The 19840-nt window shown below is 35.9% G+C and overlaps 1 protein-coding gene across 6 annotated transcripts in view; it reads right to left on the reverse strand.

Moving 5' to 3' along the window:
• NEDD4 (NEDD4 E3 ubiquitin protein ligase) overlaps window positions 1-19840 on the reverse strand; it is a 156585-nt gene that overhangs the window by 84822 nt on the left and 51923 nt on the right. For 4 of the 6 annotated variants that reach the window (XM_060150453.1, XM_060150443.1, XM_060150434.1 and 1 more), the window contains exon 1: window positions 12474-14018. The exons of 1 other annotated variant lie outside the window; for it this stretch is intronic. In XM_060150453.1, the coding sequence (XP_060006436.1) occupies window positions 12474-14018 (1545 nt within the window). Of the gene's footprint in view, window positions 1-12473; window positions 14019-19840 lie in introns of those variants that run through there. One more of the 6 variants, XM_060150467.1, reaches the window with a different exon arrangement.

Genomic DNA, 19840 nt, shown 5'->3' on the forward strand with positions numbered 1-19840 from the left:
AGGAATGCATAAAGAATATGTGGTACATATATACAATTACTGAACATTACTCAGCCATAAAAAAGAACGAAATAATGCCATTTACAGTGACATGGATGGACCCAGAGATTGTCATACTGAGTTAAGTAAGTCAGACAGAGAAAGACAAATATCATATGATATCACTTATATGTGGACTCTAAAGAAATGGTACAAAGGAACCTATTTACAAAATAGAAATTGAGTCACAGATGTTAAAAACAAACTTGTGGTTACCGGGGGGAGGAATAAATTGGGAGATTGGGACTGACATATACACACTTACACACTACTATATATAAAATAGATAACTAATAAGAACTTGCTGAATAGCACAGGAAACTATTCAATATGCTGTAATGACCTACATGGGAAAAGAATCTAAAAAAGAGTGGATATATGGGTATGTCTAACTGACTAACTTTGCTGTACAGCAGAAACTAACACAAAAGTGTAAATCAACTATACTCCAAAAAAAAAAAAATTAAAAAAAAAAGGGATGGGAAAAGACAGATGACCTGATGGACAAAATGTTGGTAATTATTGAAACTGGGAATTCACTAGGGGCTCACGCGGGGGGATCACTGCATTATTCTTTCTACTTTTGTGTGTGTTTGAAATTTTCCACAATAAAAAGTTTTAAAATATTAGGGAAGAAAAGACACAGCTTCCATCGATTTAGGTAGTTTATAATCGTTATTGAAGGAAAAGAACATAGTGAAACTCAAAGAGTTGCGGGAGGTAGAAACACACAGTATGTGATATTTGATCAATAAAATTAATCAGAAAGAAGAAAGTAGTTATAAGTGTTGGGTCACAAGTCAGAAGAATAGAAAAATAAAAGTTTCAGAGATAAACTGGTTCTCTAGAAATAGGCTTAAATAATCCCTGAACCTCACTTTCACTCAACAATGGCAAGCAAACAGGACTTGATCAGGACTTCTTCAGAGAGTAAAAGTTAGTCATCAGATTGTAGTCAGCCCAAGTGGAAACTTTCCTTTAGACAACTCTCTTTTTGTTCTGTATGATGCTATTTTTACTAAAATAACCTTCCCCAAGCAGCTTTATTTATCCTGTAGATTCCCCCTATTGTAGTGAAAAATGAATTCCTCTTGGTTAGAAATGTAGAAAAGGGCTTTAGAGTACATAACAGAGCTGAGTAAGTAAGTAAGTAACATAACATTTACTAGACTTACGATCCTGACTACATCATTTTAACTTTTCTGAGCTTGTTCTCTTATTTCTAATGTGGAGATAATCACTATCTCAGAGAGTTTTTTGAAATGTGGTATATAACGTATGCTGACTGATTTAAACTTTTACAGATATCGGGTTAAGAGTTTAAAAAAGAATATATCAGGATTTTGTCCAAGTTAAAACAATCAGTGATGAGGTTTCAGGTTCTAGTGTGACAGTAAGCACCCAATGTTCTTCTCCATTAGGGGGTCATTTTGGTCTCCTCTTCCTTCTGTCCTGTACCCAAACACAGTTTTAGCAGGTCTATCCTCTTTCTCAGAGGACAGGCACACACATTTACATTTAAATATATTGCCAAGAATGTAAAAGGTTGGGAGATGTGTTAAGGAAACTACAGATTCTTTTATAAAGGATGTTTAAATTTGGTCTTTCTACGAGCATCTTCTCTTCTAGAATATACACAATGTATTTCAGACAATAGATATGAAAATCAGGTACCTTACTGACTATATTAATTAAATTATAATCAGTACCTTAAGAATTTGATAAGTAAATATCACTTTTAAGGCATGGTTTACCTTGAACTAACTCAGTTTCAGAACCTATGAAAGAAATCACCTCCATTTCTAGTTTATCACTAACCAGGGCTATAAAACACAACTGGGCAATCGTTGCAAGTTTCTTCTCTGGAGAAACAAACTGACCTTTGAGAAAAGACCTCCAGACACTGACAGTTAGAAGTCTCCCTACAATGAAGTGTACCATTTGAAAAGCCCCACAGAATTACAGAGCCTCCAGATAACTTCATAGTGACTCACTCTCAAACAGGAATAGACAGCCAAGGTTCACCAGCCACCTGGAGGACGATGTCTAATAACAAAGAGGAACAAACAACAACAACAGCAAAACGGCCCACCGGAACCAGAGACAATGTAGGACCCATAACAAAACTTAAAAGAAAAAGCCTTAAGTAAAATATTCTCAGAGAGATAAGAGATTACACTTATAAAACAAGAATAAGAATAGGGAATCATCAAAAAACTAGAACTTGAGAAATTAAAATAACCACAATTTTAAAACTAAAGAGAAAAAAAAACTGAGGGAAATCTTCCAGAAAGTAGAATAAGGAGGCAAAGAAACAGAAAACAGGAGAGAAAAGTAAATTATAAGATCGATCTGGGAGGTGCAAACTTTGGCTAACAGGAATTCTGGGAAGACAGAACACAGAGAAAAAGGCAGAAAGGAAATCTTCAAAGAAAAAAACACCTGATTTTTAAAACAGGCACATGTGTCATCTTGATAAAAATTTAAATTAGTTAAAAATTATAGAGACGATCACATAGCTCAGAGTTCAGGCGTTCACCTGCCTGAAGTAGGTATACGGACATTATTATATATTATTTTACTGTTCTCTGGTTCTTTTTTTAAATGGATAATGCTGTCTTCTCATCTAAATTAGAAACTCTTCAAAGCCAGGAATAATATTTGCCACTCGCAGCAGGCACATATTCTATTTCTGATAAATACTTGTTAAACTCATTTGCTTTGAAGATGACTTGAGTTTGCGTTAAGCTCTGTGACTCCTTAAGAGGGTTCAGTCTTTCAGTCTTGGTACAAAAGGTAAAGGTCATTCTTAGCTAAAACAGTTACTTGAAATTCCGGGAACAACACTGAGAAGCCAGCTCTTACATCAAGTCTGAAATGAAGTCATTTTATTAAACAATGATAAACTTAAAGCCAGTCAAATGGCCTTTGTTTAAATACCCTTAAAACTTTTGGCCCATTCAATCTTCTTTTCAGAAAACTTGATCTGAGCCTCTACCCAGACACGTACTTCTACGGTACTAGTTAGTGGAATATGTAGGCTATGAATCAGACTCCACTGTGGAAACTAATCCTTGAGTCACAGTCATAATATTCCATTGGCATCCACCCCAGGGACAAGGTATTCATTAAAGGGTGCCACTCTTTCAAGCAGAGGATGAAGCATCAAGAAGCTTCCACTAAAGGAGGCAAGAATATACAGTGGAGAAAAGACAGCCTCTTCAATAAGTGGTGCTGGGAAAACTGGACAGGTACATGTAAAAGTATGAGATTAGAACACTCCCTAACACCTAAACACAAAAATAAACTCAAAATGGATTAAAGACCTAAATGTAAGGCCAGACACTATCAAACTCTTAGAGGAAAACACAGGCAGAACACTCCATGACATAAATCACAGCAAGATCCTTTTTGACCCACCTCCTAGAGAAATGGAAATAAAAACAAAAATAAACAAATGGGACCTAAGGAAACTTAAAAGCTTTTCCACAGCAAAGGAAACCACAAACAAGATGAAAAGACAACCCTCAGAATGGAAGAAAATATTTGCAAATGAAGCAACTGACAAAGGATTAATCTCCAAAATTTACAAGCAGCTCATGCAGCTCAATAACAAAAAAACAAATAACCCAATCCAAAAATGGGCAGAAGACCTAAATAGACACTTCTCCAAAGAAGCTATACAGATTGCCAACAAACACATGAAAGAATGCTCAACATCACTAATCATTAGAGAAATGCAAATCAAAACTACAGTGAGATATCACCTCACACCGGTCAGAATGGCCATCATCAAAAAATCTAGAAACAATAAATGCTGGAGAGAGTGTGGAGAAAAGGGAACTCTCTTGCACTGTTGGTGGGAATGTAAATTGATACAGCCACTATGGAGAAGAGTATGGAGGTTCCTTAGAAAACTAAAAATAGAACTACCAGGCGACCCAGCAGTCCCACTACTGGGCATATACCCTGAGAAAACCATAATTCAAAAAGAGTCATGTACCAATACGTTCATTGCAGCCCTATTTACAATAGCCAGGACGTGGAAGCAACCTAAGTGTCCATCAACAGATGAATGGATAAAGAAGATGTGGCACATATATACAATGAAATATTACTCAGCCATAAAAAGAAATGAAATTGATTTATTTGTAGTGAGGTGGATGGACCTAGAGTCTGTCATACAGAGTGAAGTAAGTCAGAAAGAGAAAAATAAATACCGTATGCTAACACATATATATGGAATCTAAGAAAAAAAAAAAAAGGTCATGAAGAACCTAGGGGTAAGATGGGAATAAAGACACATGCCTACTAGAGAATGGACTTGAGGATATGGGGAGGGGGAAGGGTAAGCTGTGACAAAGTTAGAGAGTGGCATGGACATACATACACTACCAAACGTAAAATAGCTAGCTAGTGGGAAGCAGCCGCATAGCACAGGGAGATCAGCTCGGTGGTTTGTGACCATCTAGAGGGGTGGGATAGGGAGGGTGGGAGGGAGGAAGATGCAAGAGGGAAGAGATATGGGAACATATGTATATGTATAACTGATTTACTTTGTTATAAAGCAGAAAGTAACACACCATTGTAAAGCAATTATACTCCAATAAAGATGTTAAAAAAAAAAAATAAAAATAAAATAAAAGCTAGCCGGGATCTGAAAAAAAAAAGAAGCTTCCACTCATCATTACAGTCATCCCTCAAATATCCTAGTTTGGTTATCTGTGCAAGGCTGTGTGGTCACCCTCATCTAGATTCTAGTTGTCTCTACCCCATTCCAAAGGGTCCCCTTGGCTTCAGTCATTAATTTAATAAATACTTACTGAGTGTCTATTTTGAGCTAAGCACTGTTCTAGGTACAAAGGATATAAGACAAAAAAGTCTCTGATTTAGGGAATTTCATTCTAGTAAATTAGAGCCCAGAAAAGATTACCCATTTGCCTAATCCCTTCTCTAGAACTCAATCAATTCTGGAAAATTTATCAATACATTTGCCTGCCTGCCTGCCTGCCTGCCTATCTATCTCCCTATCTTTAACTTTTTTCTTGCTATGCTTCCTTTTTCTCATTGCTTACCTGAAATGTTTAATGTGTTATTAGGCTCCCTGAAGTTAGGCTAAGCCACAAGCAGCCATGAAGACCACAAAAACCCAGCTACCGATAAAATGTCTTCAACTGCTCCAACGGAAGAACAGTTCCTAAGATTTTCGTATAGTGATTTATGCTTGAGAATGGATATATACTTTTAAGTAGCATTACAAAGTTACACATAAAGGATTTTTAAACTTTCTCCCTATAGATCTATCAAGAGGATAGCTCATAAGTAAGCATTAATTATAGACGGTGTTTCATTTCATTACATAAGCCAATGTAAGATTCAAACATTCTCAATAGTACCCTAAACTGGCACTGCTAGAGGAAAGTATATTGGAAAGATTGAAAGTGTTCACAAAGAGGAAGATAGAAGCTATTGCTTGAGTAAGCCAGAATAGTTAAGAAAAATACATTTCCATTGCATATTTTTCAAATCTCATGCTGAGAGGGGAAAAAGTTAATGTAGGCAACAATTTCAAAAACAACACAAACCAGAATTACAGCCATAATGAATTCAAGAGATTTCTTTAAGCAGAACTGCATGCCTTATAGACCAATATTTTTAACTTCTTAAATGAAACTAAAATGTAATCCTAGAAGATTTAATGGTCACAATTCTGCAAGAGTCATACTAAAGTTCTTTTGTGAGACAGGCAGACAGTCTTGCTCTTGAATGTTTGTTGGTCCAAACAATCTCTTCTGCATCACACGGTCTCAATCAATAACTAGTCTAAATGTCCAAGAGGATTTAAAACTCCTTGCAAATTATTTTAGCCCTGGCCACAGCATACCTATGGTTCTTCTTTATGTAAAAGTGGAAGAGGGACTCACTGGATACTTCAACTATGAACTGTATTACTGTTCTCATTTAAAAAAATTGTCTTAAGCCTTGCTTCTCAAAGTGCGTTTGAGGAATTAGCAGCATTGGTATGACCTGGGAGCACGGCAGAAATACGGAACCCGGAGGCCCCACTCCAGACCTACTGAACCAAAATCTGCCTTTTAACAAGATCTCTAGGAGATGTACACACACATGAAAATTTGAAAATCAGTAGTCCAAATGACAACTTAATAAGCCATTGTCCAGTTGCAATCCTTAAAGCATTAGAAGGCAGCTTACCAACAAATATTTGAAAGAGCAAAAAAAAGGAAGTAGTCCTAGGAACTTCCCTGGCGGCGCAGTGGTTAAGAATTCGCTTGCCAATGCAGGGGACATGGGTTCAATCCCTGGTCCAGGAAGATCCCACATGTCATGGAGCAACTAAGCCGGTGCACCACAACTACTGAAGCTTGCGCACCTAGAGCCCGCAAGCCACAACTACTGGGCCTGTGCACCACAACTACTGAAGCCCACGTGCCCTAGAGCCCGTGTGCTGCAACTACTGAAGCCCGTGTGCTCTAGGGCCCATGTGCTGCAACTACTGAGCCCGTGTGCTGCAACTACTGAAGCCCACGCACCTAGAGCCCATGCTCCGCAACAAGAGAAGCCACCGCAATGAGAGGCCCGTGCACCGCAACGAAGAGTAGCCCCAGCTCGCCATAACTAGAGAAAGCCCGCACGCAGCAACAAAGACCCAACACAGCCAAAATAAATAAATAAAAAGAGCTATTTCATTAAAAAAAGGAAGTAGTCCTAGATAATATTATTTTAGCTATATCATAAAATGTTATACTCAGCTTTTGTAAGAGGGATGAAAGATAAAAATTAAGAATGTTTTAATGTAAACATTAAGAATGTTTCCGTACTTGATGAACATAAAGACATTGTCCATTGTACCACCAATATCCTTGATGTAAACTTCTTGCTTGGTAATATTTCGTCTATTAAGGTACATCACAAAATGTTTCACAGTGTTATGGTTTTTATCTTAGATGTAATACATCTAAGTCAAGAGAAGGCATGATCACCACAGCCCTCTGCCAAGATATCCTAGAACCCTGACTAGAAACATCATGGGATCTCTTCGTCAAGGTCTTCTTTGTTATGACCCATCCCTGAATTGGGCTACCAGGTATATAAACATGCTAGCTGCTTGCCCTTCCAAGTTCTCAGATCTGCTCTAGTTATATTGAAAAAGTTTTGTGAAATCTCAGCGAAGGTAAAATTGCTTTCCGACAACTGCTGCTATGTTGAGAGTCTCCCCCCAGATATCTCACTAAACCAGGGCACATCGGCTCACCTCTTGTTTACAGGCTATCTCTAAATGTTGGTCTTCACCTGACCATAGTCTTCCAGTCTCCCACTTGGCCAACGAAGAATACCGAACCACACACTTGAGCAAGACTTCAGGTATTTTGTGTATTTGTTGGCAAGATCATCGGATGCCCTTCTCAGCACTCATTCACTCCTGCTAACCACCCTCCTGACCTCAACACGTTGGCTGGCCACACCCAGGGACTCTGCCAAGCCCCTTCTGCCCATACAGCCTCCGGTCCTGGCTTCTCCTAGTTCATCCTGTTCCCTGTCACCCACAACATAAAGGGAGAGTGGATCTAGAAGGGCCAGGCCTCACCACAGGTAGCACATGGTGGGCTCCATATGCTGGAAGAAGCCGGTGACAGCAAGACAGAGGTGCCTCTTCTCCAAGTCGTTTCTAGGAAGAGGCCTTAAACCCTGACCTGTTTTCTACCTGGAAGCTCTATTTTTGGTTTGTCTTATTTTGGGTGGTAGGGAGGGGGAGAAGAACGTTAGGATAATGCTGCTCGCCAAGAGTTGTGACTACTCAGAGGTGGTTTCACGCTTTCACTCCTAATTGTTTGTTCCCTTCATTTCATATTGCTCAGTCTCCATTTCAGTTTTCACTGCCGATGCTCACTTATTCTTTACTTCTAAGGTGAAAGAACAGAGAGCTACAGACCTTTTCTCCTCCTAGAGAACAGGCTGCAATATCCTTGTGGACAGTTTGTCTTACGCAATTATAACCACATAATACCATGTATTCTATATAATAGCCATTAAATATACACCTTGCCTACACTAACTCATGACTATTTTTATGACATTGAGCAAACAAGCTATGCCTGCTGTTTTTGCTTCCTCACCTGTTTCATTCTTTCTTCAACCAGGCTTTTACACTATGCTCCTGAGCCTACTTTTACTAAAGTCACCAAGGACCTCTTACACTCAATGGACATCTAAATTCCATGGCACTGTATGCTGCTCACCTTGAACTTTCCCTTCCCTTGGCTTTCAGGCCTCCAAGCTCTCCTGGCCTCTCTGCTCCTCCGGTGGCTCTTTCTTGGACTCCTTTTTATCTCCTCTTCCACTGTTTCTCCAAAGTTGGTAGTCCCCAGAATTCTGATTTATCACTCCTCCCATCTCACTTTCATGCTTTTTTCAGTTCATCCTTACCTAAGTCTTTGACTAGACTCATGACGCCCAAGCTACATTTCCAGCTCTCACTTCTCTCCTGAGTCCTGAGCCTGTATCTCCAACTACCTTACTTGACAGCAGTACTACCAGGGCAGCTTCTCAGTACAGAAACTTAATGACGCATGGTTTTTTCTTTGCCCTCCCAATCTGGCCCCTTCTCCTGAATTCCCTACCTTAGTTCATAATGTCACTATTCACCTGGCCATCCAAGCTAGGAAAACTTTAATTCACTTATAATCCATGGTGTCATAAGAAAGTATCATCTAAAAGCATAAAAGTGAGCATGTCACACTCTCAAATAACGACTTCCATTGCCTAACTATTATCTGTTAGCGGGAGACACACTGCTTTCTTTCAGCATAAGGTGCTCCATGCAATGGGACTCCCACCCACTGCCAGCATATCATCTCCTCCCACATCCCTGGACTCCCTGTGCTAGAGTCACACTGCATCTTTCTCACTTTCTCATATACAGCTCTATTTTAGTACATCACACTTTAGACTGGAATTTTTTTTATCTACCAGTGTGTCTCTAACTAGGATGGGAGTTCCCCCAAGTAGAAACTGTGCTTCAGTATCTTTTATTCCCAGAACTTGAGTCAGTGACTGGCAAACAGTAGGCACTCAAACATGTGCCAGATGAATGAATTAAAGACACGTCTACAGAGAAATACAAAGTATTTCTGAAGCAAACAATTCACCTCCCTGAACCACCCTGAAATTAATATTTTAGTTCTTCAGTTCTAAGAAATGTACATATACATGCACACACCTCTCACCAGGTTTCTAAAACTGGTCATTAACATTGTTGCATTACAGTTTTAAGGTTAATACTTATAAACTATATTGATTTTTATAGGAAAGATTAAGTGTTCAAAATAAATTTAACCAAATGTCTCTAAATATTCTGCTAAAGTTAATAAAATAAGGACTAAGAAAATAATGGAACACTAAAAATAGTAAATATTTAAAACAGTTGTTTTGGGAAGAACAGCTAAATATATTATTGAAATCTAAATTCTTGAGATTAGTTTTAAAGGCTTTGAAAGAATTGAAACATAGTTGTTTAAAGTTCTTCTACACTAGGCTTAAGCAATTTATCTACCTAGGATTAAATAACAGAAAATAAACAAAAACGTTTATAATAAAAAGAAAAATGTAAAGTCAAAATTTCTGATAAAAGCATGCATATACATGAAGTATGGAAGACATATACAAGCTTAGGCAAATGCTAAGGTATTTTAAATAATAGGGCAATGAAATTTCTGAGCATCCTAACAATACATGAAATTAAAAAAAAAGATAGGGAAAAATAAAATAATAATAGAGTAAACTAACTATTGCACAGATTTTAGAAATCTGAATGGTAATTTCTGTAACTGTATAAAAATCATCTTAGCTCTTGATCGAGCTGACAATACACACAATGTTAAAATATCAAATATCTACTTTCAGATCAAAAGTCATTATAAAGCCTTTACAAAAGTAACACTGTCTCTCAAAAAATATATATAATAAATATATGCCAGTTATTGTTATGTTATTGTTATTGTTATGCTCTTTGATGGCAATAAGTGAAATCAACATTATTATGTGGAATACAAAGTCTCATCTTCATCCCCACTTGTAAACAACACACAGAACCCCAGTCGCAGATACAGGTAAAAGTTCTCACTAAATTTAAAAAATTAGCCAGTAATGAGCTGTTGATTATAGAGAGCTAGAAACTGGATACTATTCTCCTAGAGACTGGTAGCTAAACACAGAAGAAAAGAATCTGTAGACCTCTCAGTGCTTTAGAAACCAGGGTCCCTGACCAAAGCAGTGATTTAATTTCATGGCTGCTGGGTACAGATAGCTGACATTACTAAATGCTACTCTAATATCAACTTGTTAAATGTGAATCCAGACTCAGCATATCAGAATACTAACCCAGACTAACTGGAGTCATGGGAAATATTTTGGGAGCTGTTTATTTATAAATGAGTTACAATATACCACTATAATTAGATTAATATATAATTATTGATAAACACAGGATTATTTCTAAAACCCCATTATTGTTGTCACTGCTATGTTTAGAAAAAACAACATTACTATTTTTCCTCTTAAAACAAGCCCTTGATTTACCAGTAAACAATTAGATCAATTTAGATCCAGTATGTGTTAAATGTAATGGTCCTATATTGTTTACAATTCTTGTATAAACAGCTGTTTAAAAAACATTAAAAGGAGGAACAATTTAAAGCTCTCCAGCAAATGGCACACTTCCGAACTATTTTATAATCCAATAATCTATCAAAAAAAATAGAATCTGCAGAAAGCTAGGCATTTGGCTGTCACAAAAAAATATTTAAGTTAGCTTACTTAATTTTAAATAAAGCCAATAAAAGTGTATCTTTTAGCCACGCAAAAGGCAGTCACACTTTTTAAAAAAACATTAAAAATACCATTTTTTCAAAAGCATCAACAACAACAAACTATAATATTACCACAAAATCAACTATTTAAAGGATATTTCTAGAAATATTTCTAGGTTAATTTTTCCTTTCAGGTTAATTATTTCATTAAATGTAAAATAAATTTACAAGGTACATGTCGTACAATTAGCGAACTATTAATGTATTTCTTCATAGTATCACTTAATTGCTTTTTTTTAGACGACAAGACAACTGAATGGATTATAATCTCCTAACAGCTGGTGTTTTAAAAGTTTTGTAAATGGAATTAATAATTCTAAAACATACATCAGAATTTGAAATGTGATCTTTATTCATCCTCAGTAAAGTAGCTGCTTATATTAACATCTGGGCATTGGATAACAAGAATTATATTTATCAGACTTCAAAAGAGAGAAAACAAACTAGCAATTACTTAATATTTTATTTGCCCAGAAGTGTTAAAAGAATCTTTAATATTGATTTTGTTATACAAACACAGATAAACAGATAAGTTTTTTTTCCCCCAAACTATTATGTACTGTCATCTAAAATTGGTTTAGTCAGAAACATTTTTTTCATTTGCAGAAATCTGGCAAGATCTTCCAAATACAGAAATTTAAAAAATCTATTGAAGTTCAAAACACTTAAAATACTTTGGAAAGGCCAAATTACATTAAAAAACTGTTTTGGTTAAGATTCACTAGAGTTAAATTACTAATATAATAAAGCAAAATTACCAAAATAACAAATTAATTGGGTAATTAGAGAATTATGGAAAATACCTAGCAATTGAAACCAAATTTAAAAATACAAAATTTAGAATTCAATATTGTTGAGTGAGTTACATTTTAGAAGGCACACTTAACTGGTAGCTAAAGAAAAATAGGGTGGAAACAAAATTCCTGTGGTTAAGGGTATATACAAATGCAGATAACATTTATTTTTCCTCTGCTTTAAACATTCAGCATAACAGTTTTTATCGATGATCAAATAAATATATGTATTTTAAAGAAACATTTTCTCTATGTTCACTTATAAGAAGATTTTCACATTTTTATGTAGACTTTTTACTGTTTAATACTTTGAGTGGCTTTCTATATTTTACTTTTTATCACAATGCTTAAGGAGGGGAGAATACAAAATGAGCATTTTTGAAAGTAGGAATAAAATACGGAGTTAGACATTAAAATACCATGCCACTTGAGGGAAAACATATGAAGGCAAAATGTTATCAAATAAATTATTATTTTAGCTTGTTTTTATGTGACAGAAATGTTTTATGGCTTAAATCACTTTGGAAAGTTTTTTTAAACACATATTTTCTACATTGATAAAATAACAAATAGAGTGAAAAACTACTGGGCATTTTTTCAGATTTACAAATATAAAGTTCATGACTACACAGTGCTTGCTAGCTAAGGACCAAGAAAATATATAAAGCTGCCAAGTTATAATAAATTTTAACCAAATATTTCATAGAGCCATTCTAGTATGAAATAACATTTACCAAGACCAAAGGAGACTTACCTTACAAGAATGCTGTAAAGAATTAGATAGTTCATTTGTGAAATCTCTGTTGCTGTCTCTTGTTAAATTATCAACTTTACCTTCATTTCTAGATGCAAACTTTATGAGTAATTGAGATGGTCCCCCCTTAGAACAACTGTGCTTAAGGCTGGATAAACAGGAAACATTTGGATAAGTTCCTCCCAATGAAATACTTCTTTGTAAAAGAGCATGGTTTTTGTTTATCTGTAAATGTGGTCTTTCCAACTGTCCATTGATATTTATTTGATAATCTACATTTTGGGAAGATGGTAAACATGCAGATGTCCTGTGCGTAAGCTTAATATACTCTGAATCAGAATTAAGCTTAATTTCTGACATCTCTGGTCTACAATCACCATTTGCTGTTTCACAATCTAATGCAGTTGCTTTTTGTTGGGTGAAATGCACTGCAACGCAAGAATATCCTTCAGATGACTTTTCACAGACAGTCTGATTTGGACTATTATTTGCAATAACAATTTTCTTTTGTAATGAGCTGTGAAGAGGTCGTATGTCTCTTACTTCTCTGGGAGTACAGATTGTTTTAGATAACCGAAGTCCATTGACAGCTGTTGAAAGAAATCCCTTAGCACTACTGCCATCTTCATTGTGGGCAATTTCACTAGGAGAAATAATAAACTGGTGTGAGGTCTGATAGGATCCTTTGCTTGGAGGAGTACCTGTACTTGTTAGAGAAGTTGGTGGGGTATCTGAAGGACTCCTAGGAAAAATGACTAAGGATGAACAACGTTTTAGTGGAATTTTCAAGTTCCTGCTCACAGGCAATTTCATAATCTCTAGTCCACGATCCAGGTCATGCTGGACAAAGGGAACTGTACTTCTACTTCTCGAAAAAATTTCACATGGAGTAGTATTCCTGTTTGGCAAACTTCTATTGGAGATGCTGTCAGAAGATGAATTTTCACCAAAAAAGGTATCATCAGTTGGTGGAAAAGTATAACCACTGCTATCACTGATGATACTGTTGGTGTATGAACCTCCACTGGTGATACTTGTCCATGACCCATAATCACTACCGTTGCTGCTATAAGACCCATTCTCACTGGCTGAGAAGTGACTAAGGCTACCACTGCAAATGGCAGGACTGCTCAAGAGGTTACCGTCATCCACAGCATTCAGTTCATTATCAACCACAGCACTGCCATCCTTCAAGACACAAGTAAATGAAGCATCATCACCATCAGCTAAGACATTGCCAGACTGAAGACATCCACTGTACCTTGTTGGCTGTAGTGAAATCTGCAGACAGCTGCTCTTTTTATTAACATTTTCAGGTGAAGGAACAGATGATCCTTCCTGAGACTTAACGTTTTCCTTTATTAACGGAGGTAGTGTAGTCTGTCTGGGAGTCAGCTTCATTTGAACCACGTTAGACGTTGAAGTCTGTGTTGGTCTCGTGAAGCACATGTGAACACTGCTATCCGAATCATCTCCAGAGGTTTCTGACACAGGATAAGTATTGCTTCTTCTGGCTGCAAAGTGCAATCGTAAGCTTTGTGCCATTTGTTCTCATTTCCAAACATGTTAAGGGCTGAAAGTCATAACAAAGATCTCTGTCGGTAGACAGGCTAGAAGCAGCTGCACTGCATCGAAAGAAAAAATCATTTGTGGTGCCTAAAAGAGCTCAGAAGTCGTAGTCTTTATCCTAAGTAAAACCTTAGAGACCAGATATCACAGAAGGAAAAAGACGGCCCATTCCCGAGACTGACGTTTACAAAATGTCTTGAATCGTCTGTAGTCAAAATGCCTTCACTTACAAAGCACTTGATTTCCAGCGACCTTTAAGCTGAGCTCAGCTGCAGCACGCTGCCTCAAACACTGCCAACCTTGTTTCAATTATACCTTCTCCAATTTGCATGAATGAGTAACACAAGAACAACAATCTTCTAGCATTTCAAGTTGAAACAGTATTTTTTCACTCCAGCTCTACTAAATGAACATTTAACTATGTGAATCACCGTGCCTATGCTTTCTCCAGCAGAGTTTGACCACTAATATTTTTACCCATAGGGATAGTATTACAGGAAGTTGGTAGGAATGAAAGTCCATGTAATTGAGTATCAAATCAAGGATTGAATTTCCAAACAGTCAATTTAGTAAACATAGAAATCTAGTCAATTTAGTCAATTTAGTAAACATAGAAAGGAATATAGACTGTTAATATTTTTAAAATGAGTAAATTCAAACATGTATAAATTTAGAAATACCAAAACTTTGAGGTGAATTAAAACTTTAGCATTAAATCAAATAGATAAATATTTTAGCTTCCAAAACACTACGTACTTATAAATAGTGAAAGCTGAAGGATCGAAATACAAAATTAGCCTAGCAATACTACTGCAAAACTTGAGCATACGTCTGAGGAAAAAAAAGTTTGAGAGAAGCTGTCACCAAGCATTTTCTCCTGTAATTTTAAGGCTTTTCCAGCCAAGCAGTACAGTCTTTAAATGATGCCATTTATATTCTGACTATTAAAACTCTGCCAAGAAATAGCCTAAGCAAACATTCCATTAAAAATATATGCAGATTAGACAGAAAAACTATCCCCCAATATAGTTTGAGCACACAAGATATTTTATTCCACTGTCTCTGCAATTCATTCACTTTAGAGAGTGTTGTGGTAGGTAAAGAAGCCTAAAAAGGATTTAACACATCAAATAAACATATCTCAATGCCAATTCTGTTCTGAAAAACTCTAAGAGCTCTTTGCTGTCCCCTACTGGTGCACTGAAACAATTCATTTAGTTGTTCGATATCTGTGAAGAAGTATAAACCATGCTGCATATTTCTTGATATAAACAAAGTACATACTTGTTTACATTTTTGAGTACTAGGACTGCCCTAGAGGTGGAATTACTTACCCACTGCTGATAAAGCTCCTGCAGGAGAGAACAGTAGACTGTTTGTCCTTTTAGACGTTGTGATTTTATATATGTATTTTTCTGCTGTGTATTTATTTAACTTTTATTTTATTTTCAGTTTACTAGGTAACAGAAGTTTAATATTTTAATTTCTCCCCTAAATGTCATAGACCAAGGTTGGTATTCTATTTGAAAGAAACAAATTTATTTTTAAATAATACTCTAGGGTATATTTAAACCCCTTACCTGAATTTTACAGCTGGAACTCCAGTAATAAATATATACTGGCTCATTCATAGGAAAGTAAAAAGTAAAATAGTTCAGTTGTTTACACCACATGGTACTACACCCAAGTTGTATTTTTCTAAGTGTTTTTTTCTAAGTAAAAGCAAATATGGAAAACATCTACTTGCAGTTTGTTTAAAAAAGAAAACTTAAGATAGATCTGTTCTCAATCACAATTTTCTAAACAGTGTTTTTAATCAATTAAGAGGACAAAATAGAAATATGGAATTTACTAAATTCTATTTCTGACTAGAATGAGATAATACTGTTTTAGGATGGGTACAATTATAAACTTAGTAATAAAATTATTATGCTATTTTGGTTTTGTATAATCTACACTATGATTTTATAGACTTTAGTACATATTCCCTTATAATCTTGTTTCTTTAAGAAGCAAGAGTCCTAATCTTTTCACTATACCTTCAAATAACTATAGCAGCTTTCCTTCTTTAATTAAGTTAGGAATCTAATGACTCAAAAAATGGATCACTTCTAATAAGCTGATCAATGAGATTAAACTGCTCATGTCTGTGGCCTAAAACCTCCCGTTAATAAGCAAATATCCTTTGGTTGTTTTTTTAAATTTTTAAATTTTATTTATTTTTTTATACAGCAGGTTCTTATTAGTCATCAATTTTATACACATCAGTGTATACATGTCAATCCCAATCGCCCAATTCATCACACCCCCACCCCACCCCCACTGCTTTCCCCCCCTGATATCCATACGTTTGTCCTCTACATCTGTGTCTCAATTTCTGCCCTGCAAACCGGTTCATCTGTACCCTTTTTATAGGTTCCACATATATGTGTTAATATACGATATTTGTTTTTCTCTTTCTGATTTACTTCACTCTGTATGACAGTCTCTAGATCCATCCACGTCTCTATAAAAGACCCAATTTTGTTCCCTTTTAAGGCTGAGTAATATTCCATTGTATATATGTACCATATCTTCCTTATCCATTCATCTGTATATGGGCATTTAGGTTGCTTCCATGACCTGGCTATTGTAAATAGTGCTGCAATGAACATTGGGGTGCATGTGTCTTTTTGAATTGTGGTTTTCTCTGGGTATATGCCCAGTAATGGGATTGCTAGATCATATGGTAATTCTATTTTTAATTTTTTAAGGAACCTCCATACTGTTCTCCATAGTGACTGTATCAGTTTAATTCCCATCAACAGTGCAAGAGGGTTCCCTTTTCTCCACACCCCCTCCAGCATTTGTTGTTTGTAAATTTTCTGATGATGCCCATTCTAACTGGTGTGAGGTGATACCTCATTGAAGTTTTGATTTGCATTTCTCTAATGACTAGTGATGTTGAGCAGCTATTCATGTGCTTCTTGGCCATCTGTATGTCTTCTTTGGAGAAATGTCTATTTATGTCTTCTGCCCATTTTGGGATTGGGTTGTTTGTTTTTTTAATATTGAGCTGCATGAGCTGTTTATATAATTTGGAGATTAATCCTCTGTCCGTTGATTCATTTGCAAATATTTTCTCCCATTCTAAGTGTTGTCTTTTTGTCTTGTTAATGGTTTCCTTTGCTGTGCAAAAGATTTGAAGTTTCATTAGGTCCCATTTGTTAATTTTTCTTTTTATTTCCATTACTCTAGGAGGTGGATCAAAAAAGATCTCGCTGTGATTTATGTCATAGAGTGTTCTGCCTATGTTTTCCTCTAAGAGTTTTATGGTGTCCAGTCTTACATTTAGGTCTCTAATCCATTTTGAGTTTATTTTTATGTATGGTGTTAGGGAGTGTTCTAATTTCATTCTTTTACATGTAGCTGTCCAGTTTTCCCAGCACCACTTGTTGAAGAGACTGTCTTTTCTCCATTGTATATCCTTGCCTCCTCTGTCATAGATTAGTTGACCATAGGTGCGTGGGTTTACCTCTGGGCTTTTTATCTTGTTCCATTGATCTATTTCCGGTTTTGTGCCAGTACCATATTGTCTTGATTACTGTAACTCTGTAGTATAGTCTGAAGTCAGGGAGTCTCATTCCTCCAGCTTGGTTTATTTCCCTCAAGACTGCTTTGGCTATTTGGGGTCTTTTGTGTCTCCATACAAATTTTAAGATTTTTTGTGCTAGTTCAATAAGAAATATCATTGGTAATTTGATAGGGATTGCATTGAATCTGTAGATTGCTTTGGGTAGTATAGTCATTTTCACAATATTGATTCTTCCAATCCAAGAACATGGTATATCTCTCCATTTGTTGGTATCATCTTTAATTTCTTTCATCAGAGTCTTATAGTTTTCTGCATACAGGTATTTTGTCTCCCTAGGAAGGTTTATTCCTAGGTATTTCATTCTTTTTGTTGCAATGGTAAATGGGAGTGTTTCCTTAATTTCTCTTTCAGATTTTTAATCATCAGTGTATAGGAATGCAAGAGATTTCTGTGCATTAATTTTGTATCCTGCTACTTTACCAAATTCATTGATTACCTGTAGTAGTTTTCTGGTGACATCTTTAGGATTCTCTATGTATAGTATCGTGTCATCTGCAAACAGTGACAGTTTTACTTCTTCTTTCCCAATTTGTTTCCTTTTATTTCTTTTTCTTCTCTGATTGCTGTGGTTAGGACTTCAAAACTATGTTGAATAATAGCGGAGAGAGTGGACATCCTTGTCTTGTTCCTGATCTTAGAGGAAATGCTTTCAGGTTTTCACCATTGAGAATGATGTTTGCTGTGGGTTTGTTGTATATGAGCTTTATGATGTTGAGGTAGGTTCCCTCTATGCCCACTTTCTGGAGAGTTTTTACCATAAATCGGTGTTGAATTTTGTCAAAAGTTTTTTCTGCATCTATTGAGATGATCATATGGTTTTATTTTTTCAATTTTTTAATATGGTATATCACATTGATTGATTTGTATATATTGAAGAATCCTTGCATCCCTGGGATAAATTCCACTTGATCATGGTATATGATCCTTTTAACGTGTTCTTGGATTCTGTTTGCTAGTATTTTGTTGAGCATTTTGTATCTATATTCATCAGTGATATTGGTCTGTAATTTTCTTTTTTTGTAGTATCTTTGTCTCGTTTTGGTATCAGGGTGTTGGTGACCTCATAGAATGAGTTTGGGAGTGTTCCTTCCTCCACAATATTTTGGAAGAGTTTGAGAAGGATGGGTGTTAGCGCTTCTCTAAATGTTTGATAGAATTTACCTGTGAAGCCATCTGGTCCTGGACTTTTGTTTGTTGGAAGATTTTTAATCGCGGTTTCAAGTCTGTAACTTGTGATTGGTCTGTTCATATTTTCTATTTCTTCCTGGTTCAGTCTTGGAAGGTTATACCTTTTTGAGAATTTGTCCATTTCTTCCAGGTTGTCCATTTTATTGGCATAGAATTGCTGGTAATAGTCTCTTAGGATGCTTTGTATTTCTGCAGTGTCTGTTGTAACTTCTTTTTCACTTCTAATTTTATTGATTTGAGTCCTCTCCCTCTTTTTTTGATGAGTCTTGCTAATGGTTTATCAATTTTGTTTATCTTCTCAGAGAACCAGCTTTTAGTTTTATTGATCTTTGCTATTGTTTTCTTTGTTTATATTTCATTTTTTTGTGCTCTGATCTTTATGATTTCTTTCCTTCTGCTAACTTTGGGTTTTGTTTGTTCTTGTTTCTCTAGTTCCTTTAGGTGTAAGGTTAGATTGTTTATTTGAGATTTTTCTTGTTCCTTGAGGTAGGCTTGTACAGCTATAAACTTCCCTTTAGAACTGCTTTTGCTGCATCCCATAGGTTTTGGATTGTTGTGTTTTCATTGTCATTTGTCTCTAGGTATTTTTTGATTTCCTCTTTGATTTCTTCAGTGATCTCTTGGTTACTTAGTAACGTACTGTTTAGGCCCCATGTGTTTGTGTTTTTTACGTTTTTTCACCTGCAATTCATTTCTAATCTCCTAGCGTTGTGGTCAGAAAAGATGCTTGATATGATATCAATTTTCTTAAATTTACTGAGGCTTTATTTGTGACCTAAGATGTGATCTATCCTGGAGAATGTTCCATGCACACTTGAGAAGAAAGTGTAATCTGCTGTTTTTGGATGGAATGTCCTATAAGTATCAATGAAATCTATCTGGTCTATTGTGTCATTTAAAGCTTCTGTTTCCTTATTTATTTTCATTTTGGATGATCTGTCCACTGGTGTAAGTGAGGTGTTAAAGTCCCCCACTA

The sequence above is a fragment of the Lagenorhynchus albirostris genome, chromosome 1, assembly GCF_949774975.1.
Source record: "Lagenorhynchus albirostris chromosome 1, mLagAlb1.1, whole genome shotgun sequence".
Classification (NCBI taxonomy): Eukaryota; Metazoa; Chordata; class Mammalia; order Artiodactyla; family Delphinidae; genus Lagenorhynchus; species Lagenorhynchus albirostris.